At 31.0% G+C, this 7,576-nt stretch overlaps 1 protein-coding gene across 1 annotated transcript in view; it reads left to right on the plus strand.

Moving 5' to 3' along the window:
- The window catches only part of LOC107448668 (prolyl 4-hydroxylase subunit alpha-1), a 101,416-nt gene that overhangs the window by 82,759 nt on the left and 11,081 nt on the right, over nucleotides 1-7,576 (plus strand). Inside the window, exons 10-11 of the mRNA XM_087158998.1 lie at nucleotides 576-755; nucleotides 1,168-1,242. Of these exons, the coding sequence (XP_087015124.1) occupies nucleotides 576-755; nucleotides 1,168-1,242 (255 nt within the window). The remainder of the gene's footprint in view (nucleotides 1-575; nucleotides 756-1,167; nucleotides 1,243-7,576) is intronic.

Below are 7,576 nucleotides of genomic sequence, written 5' to 3' on the forward strand. Positions count from 1 at the left end.
AACGTCACAACATTTCATATCATTGCAAAAACTGTCTCAATTGATGTTTGTCGTCGGATTGATTCTCATATCCTGCCTATGTAAGTGTTTCAAGACGTCACAAAATACTTTTCCTTCTTTAGCATTCATATTTATATTAAAATCACCGTCAAGCCAGTCATTACACGTTAATAATAAAAAGAATATAAAAATACTTTAAATTATTATCGTGTAAATACATTAAAAATGCCTGCTAGTGAAAATAAAAAGAAAGACAGCAGCGGTCGCCATAGAAACGACGCATGCGCACTGTTTACTATTAATCCATGCACGAGTTTCGAAAAGAACGAGATTTCGTTCATTAGGTAGTGAAAAATGCACTACCTGAACCGTATAGTTATATTTTCTTCTTTCTGAAGCGTGTAATTGTATTTTTCTATATGTGGTGTCTTAAGTCTTAATGAACATTCGTGTATTTCACCATAGTTTTGAATACTTCAGAGGTCATAAATTCAAAAGATTTCAAATAAGTATAAAACTACTGACTTTTAATATAAGGATTTGCTTGTACTAAATTAAAACATTTAATTCTGTAGTTGGCTAGATCGATGGTACAGGCTGGTAAAGGGAGTGAGGTCGTTTCTGTCAGCAGAACGAGTCAAAATGCATGGGTGGGTCCTCATGATCACCCGCTGATGGCAAAGGTGTACCAACTTGTAGAGACGGTCACTGGATTATCCACTGATGTAGACAACAAACATGCAGAAATTGTACAGGTAAAACTACTTGTTTTATTTCCACTCGATCTCCATAATACATGTCTTCCTTATTAAAGAGATTAAGCCTACATTTAAAGTATATTTAACATTCGATAAGGGAAAATGGGGCATGGACATGACTTCTTAAAATCGTATCTTAGTTAAAAGCAAAGAGCATTTATTTTATTTAAAAATGTGTGTGGTCCCTTTTGCATTCGAAAAGAGTGCATTCAGTTTGAAAAATTGTGAAAAAAATTAGGTAGAAAAGCGGCGTATTAATATATATCTATGCATACAAGAGTTAGAATCATTTAAATAATTCAAATCTTTGTATTTGTATGTAATCCTTAATTTGCTTTCTTACACACGTGCATGTATAAATAGATTGAAAAATTAAATAATGCATATAGAATTTTGTTATTCAATTTAGATTGCCAATTATGGAATGGGAGGCCATTATACACCCCATTTTGATTATTTACTGGTGGATAAAGAACCAGAAGAAGTAAGACATTTTAATATTTATCATTTAAGAATATATATGTCGTTCACATAAAAACTTGTTCATCACACTATTATGGAGACATCCTCATATCAAATTCTTAAAACAAAACGAGGGCATATTCTTGTTTCAATAGCATTGGCATCAGTGTGCTTCATGAGGCTGTTAAAATTTTTAAGTTATTCGTTTCAATTTTTTAGGAGTTTATTTGGCTAATTTTTAGAATCTAAATGTATTTCGTACAATTTCAAATATATTTTGTTAAGCATTAATTATTTTAAAACGTTTTGCTCCCGCAATCTTTGTTCCGGGAGCCGTGGAGGCTCAGGGGATAAGGCGTTCGCCTTCCAATGAGGTGAAATAGGTTCGAATCCCAACGATGGCAAAGCAAAATGTTTTTACTTTAGCTAATATAAATATTATTAAGTGGTACCGCTGGCGACTGAAAATGTAAGAAGTGGTAAAAACTCAATTCATTTCTGTTTAATTATTCAAGCGTAACTACCTCTATGAATTCAAATTATTTATAATTATTTCAAATTATTTATAATTATTCAGTATTTAAAATTATTTATATTTAAAACAAAACATTATTTACAGTCACTGTCAATAGAAAAAATATGCTAAAAATTTTTTTAAAATGTAATCTCTTTTCATGAAATTTTAAATTTTATTACTCACTTTTTGCATTTTTAGTTACTGAATTTACAAAAATGAATTGAGTTTCTACCACTTCTTATATTTTCCGTCCCCCTTTGCATCCCTGTAAAGTTGCAGTACAGTATGGAACCCGTTATCCGGAAGTCAGAAAACCGGAAAACCAAAAAACCGGAACGAATTTCGATAAATTTTCCCGCCATTTAAAGCAAAAAAAAAAATTTTCTTTCCTCATAAGATTTTAGGATTTTTCATTCTTTTTTGAAAGATGTTTACCTTACCATCATTTTGAAAATAATCATTAGTGAATTACTTCATCGTTTTTTCTTCCTTTTAAGATTATTTCCAAATATTATTTTTTTAGTTGGGTTTAACTATAAAAAAAACGGCTTTTTGTAGTGATTCAGAAAACCGGAAAAATCAGTTATCCGGAATAGGGATGGTCCCGATCGTTCCGGATAATCGGTTCCCTAGTGTATTTTATTAATAACTTAATGTTATTTATCTTATTGTAACTCAATATAAAATGAACATGCAGGACTATTTGATGATTTTGATTTTATGAAGTAATATTATATTTGCATTTCACAATAGATATAATAAGAAAAGTTTTTCTTTTAAATCCTCGGTAAGTCTTTACTCGTGATTATAACTTTTTTTGAATATCAAAAGAATAAGCTTCATTCTTTTGATGTTTTATTTCTTATTTTCTAATATGTAGGGGAGAGTGGGGTCAATTGTAACATTTTTTACTTAACTATTTTTAATTAACAAAAAATTCAATATATTATTAGTATTAATTGACAGACGAGTAAAGTAGACTATCCTCTACTAGAAAAAAAATTAAATACCTTATTTTAAATGTTATTATATTAGTTATTAACAATTTTTGACAGTCGTACACTTGTTACAATTGTCCCCACTTACGGGGTCAATTGTAACAGTTCATAAATTCAACTAAAATATAGTTAATTATACATATTATCATAGTTGTGATATATTTTTTTATTGATCAAAATAGTAGTGATACTTTAGGAGTAAAAATAATAATGAGCAGAGACCTAAAGGGTTAAACTTTTAACTTTAAGGAGTAAAAAATTTTAGTTTATGCTTTGAATGGTGACAAATAAAATAATGCACATGCAACATAATATAAATGATATAGGAAACTATTGGTGGTTCTTAAAGAGTTAAGTAATGGTTTGTAAACATAAGATTATTTATTTTCAGCTGTTACAATCGTCCCTTTACTTATTGTTACAATCGTCCCCAAGACGCCATTTCAGCTTCATTTGTTAAAAACAGTGCTAGTTAATTAACAAAACTAATCTCTTTTTTTTTAAATGTTAATTAAGGTGTCCACTTACATATTCGGTTAATAATTCTTATTTGTTTAAACAAAATTACTTTGTTACAATATAATATTCTAATACCAAAAAAAGTACTTAAGTAGCGTGAAAATATCTTTTGTGATGTAACTCTTTCAAAAGTACATAAAAATGATTGCCAGCAGGGGTGTACACGTAAATTTATTAAATACACCTTGTGCGCCACCTAGGATTCAAATCTAGAACCCGACACTCGAAATTTTTGCTCTGTTACAATCGTACCCTGTTACAATTGACCCCACTCTCCCCTACTGAAATCTTTGATTTAATTACGTATTATAAAAAAAGAAATTATACATTTGAATGAGGAAATGATTATGACTCCAAGAAAAATTATATTATGTTGAAAAAGAGACAATTAAAGAAATTATAATTTTTTTGCAAATTTATAAAATTGCGATTTTAAAATAGGTTCTAAAGATTTCTTTCAGAACCATACGAAAGACTTTTAAATTCTATGTGAAAATAATTTAAACATAAACGACGCATATACTATAAAAATAAATCGAATAAATTAACGAAGTATTTTGACCCTTAAGGTTGCAAACCTTTAATATAATATTTATTGTTTTAAAATATAAATTTAAGATTTATTATTTTTAAGTTCACAACTGGTATTAAATGTTAATTTGCGGCAAAACATAATTTAAATAATCTAATTAAATCTGGAAAAACAACTGCTTTTTTGCCAAAAGATCCCCAAAACGTAATAAATAATGCAGAGATATGAATTTTTTTTTAAGTGTGTTCGGAATTATTTAAAAATTTAATTGAGGCAATAAAAATTTTTTCGCAAATTTTGTCTATATTTGGTTAATGCAGAGAGAAAAAAAAGGGTTTGCACAAAAGTATACACAAAAGCAGTTTATCTGTGTAAGAAAGAATCACGCCACATGAAGCATGAAGAACAGTTTCATTTAAACTAGTTTTAAATAGTAGCCCAAAAGGTTTTAAATGACTAATCGTGACTTAAACTTTTTTTTTTTTACTATAATCAATTAATGCATTGTGGTTTTTCTGCATTCAAGTATATTTATGAAACTTAAGAAACATGAAAGTAAGCTATCGTTAAAAATAAATAAGCTTCAAGTGTAAATAATCATTGTTATTAATTTTTTTCTATTAAACATGAAACTATTTATTATTTTACTAGTTTATTAAATAATCAAAATTTCAGATCTTTAATGTCATAGTTTTATATTTGGTCCGAATTTATAAATATTTATACAAAATAAATTATGCTTAAATCTGTTTTATTTCCGGACCAAAAGTTTTGCGAAAGTACAAATGTCTTGCTAATTTTATATTATAATATTCGCTAACAAACTGTGATCGATACCCAAAACATTATAATTTTAAATAAGACTTCTTTAATTATGTTATTAAGAAGTTTATTGTAAAGCGTAAAAAAAGCGAATAATACCAAATAAAAGATAAATAACATTTCGGCGCATATATATATAACATTTTTATAATTAACGTAAATCGACTATTAGCTGCTACTTGATAAATGTCACGTTTAATTGAATGTATTCATTTTCGTTTTAACTCCGAATTTTTGAGGAATTCGTAAAGTGAAACTTTTAGGTCCATTTTTATAATTACCCTTTACATCTCGGTATTAGACATGTTTATGGCACTCTTAAAAATTTTATTATGATGAATATATAAGGAAAAGCATAACCGACGGGAAAACGAAGCTGTTGTTCAAAGACAAATATTTAAAATTCGCTGTTAATCAGTTTAGAACTACCGTTCGTGACGTCACTAAAAGACCTCGGTGATCTCAACGACCTTATTTCTCGGTGGCTATGGATAAACATAGCCGATTGACTAATTATGTTATTTCATCCGCTAGTTCAAAATTGGGTCGGCTGTTTAACGATTGTTATAAAACAAAATAAAACATGGGTGATAAACATTCAAAATATAATTTATTTTTTTTACAATTTCCTCTCTTTCCTAAGTCTCTTAGATTGAGGGCAAGCCTAAAGTGGATGGTATTTATTTAAGCATAAATCCCTAATTTTTTATTTTTCTTCTCATTAAAAAATACTTTAGTTACGTTTTTAAATTTGTTCTTAAACACTTTTTGCTCACTCTTCTTTACATTGGCTCTCAAAGTAAAACAAAAGTCGCACTCTTTCTTTAATAATAGAGGTTTAAACCAATTATCTGCTTGTCTAATATTTATATGAGATTATGTTTGATTATCTAACGTTTCAAATCATTTATCCGACCCATTAATGTGCTTTAATATTTCAAAATTTTTAACTCCTTTCATTTTTAAGTAGTAGTCGAAATTTGAAGTTGCTATAGTGAACCTGGGATATAGTGAACACTCAGTTGTATTGAACGCTTTTAATGGTCTGTTCTGAGCTGTTATTTGATTAACGGAATTACATCCGCTTATAGTGAACGGCTTAGAAAATGGTAATTCCTTCATAGTGGACTCAAATTTCCTTTTTTGTAAGAATTTAAATAAATGGTTACAAAATTTAAAAGTGCATAATTATGACTTTTAATTAAAAAAATGAAGTAAGGCGCATTATAAAGGAGTTTTTAAAATGAGTCATATCGCTGTTATCAACGATACGAGTGCTTCAAAAAACAGGCACCACGGGAGAGCGAATTGATTGTTTTAGAAATTCCAACTTTTAACTGGAACTTTCTTCAGAAATAATGGAAATAAAGACAATAAACATACAAAAAATGACGAAACTTGAAATGATGAAGCTTCTGAAAAATTCAATACTGAGAGATAAACCACTTCATCATATGGTGAATATTCTAATTGTTCCGATTTAAAATTTCGTTATAGGGAGAAGTTCATTGTAAGGAAACTATATTGTAGAGAAACTCTACATATTTAGTTGGTCAACAGCTTATGAAGTAAATTATGCGCCATCGCAATCACCATTACCAACGATATACTACAGCAATATGCTAAAAAATATTTTTCATATATTTCGGATATAGTGAACTTAGTGCTGGTCTCATAGACTGTTCACTATATCAGGGTTCAACTGTAATACCTTTGCTTTAAAGTTTTCTGGTAGCTTTTCATTACTAAATGCTCTCTCTAATGCAGTAAAAATGAACTCCATCCTCCCGATTTACTCAGCACTTTAAGAGTTAATGTTCTAGCGCTTTTTATTAAATTGTAAATATATTCTTCATTTTCGGGTTTACGTTCGTGACTAAATGAAATATCGGTATTATTGACCCTTAATTGTGCAAACATGACTTTTGCTTTAATTCGCTCTAATTTAAGTCGATCTAATTCGATTCGACTATCTTGATCAGCTTTTTGGGCTTTTGTCTCCTCCAAAATATTATCGTCCCGCAGTGGACTGATCGTTAAGACACGGTTCCCAGCAAATCACCGAAGTCAAGCATCACTGGCTACGGTCAGTGTGCGGGTGGGTGACCACTTGGATCAGTCTGCATAGGGACCAAGGGTGTGCGGTATTGGTCCTCGTTAAACTGTGCTACCGTAAAGTGCTCGACTTCGCGCGCAGGTCGTCGGGCAAAGCGGGGGTGCTATCCCCTCCGCAGAGGATCAAAATTGTGATGGCATGTCTTCGGATCATCCTTCGGGATGTTTCCCAGACCGTCGCCAATAGCCCATTGAGCAGCTCTAGTGCGACGTAAATTAACAACAACAAAATATTATCTTTTATAATCTTTCACGAATTCATTGTCGTTTTTAAAAGCATCACTCACCTCTCAATTAAACGTTTTAACTCTTATTTTTTTCGAACTTTTCGGTACTGATAAACGGATCTCCTCAGCAACAACTATTAAATCCTCTTTCTTTATATTCGCTATTTCCGATATTTCCAATTTCGAAAGCAAAAATACACTTACAATATACACTGTTCAAAGCAAAAGAATGTTGTAAGTCGTGTATAAAATAACGGTATGAGCGAAAAAAAAATTTCTTCGAAAAATAGAAGGAGATAGTCACAAATGGAAATTTTTTCTCATTTTCAAGTCCCGCAGTGGACTGATCGTTAAGACACGGTTCCCAGCAGATCACCGAAGTCAAGCATCACTGGCTACTGTCAGTGTGCTGGTGGGTGACCACTTGGATCAGTCTGCGTAGGGACCGAGGGTGTGCGGTATTGGTCCTCGTTAAACTGTGCTACCGTAAAGTGCTCGACTTCGCGCGACTACCGAAGCGGGGGTGCCATCCCTTCCGCAGAGGATCAAAATTGTGATGGCATGTCTTCGGATCATCCTCCGGGATGTTTCCCAGACCGTCGCCAATAGCCCATTGTGCAGCTCTA

Source organism: Parasteatoda tepidariorum, chromosome 3 (genome assembly GCF_982258835.1).
Source record: "Parasteatoda tepidariorum strain Cologne lab strain chromosome 3, Ptep-v5.0, whole genome shotgun sequence".
NCBI lineage: Eukaryota > Metazoa > Arthropoda > Arachnida > Araneae > Theridiidae > Parasteatoda > Parasteatoda tepidariorum.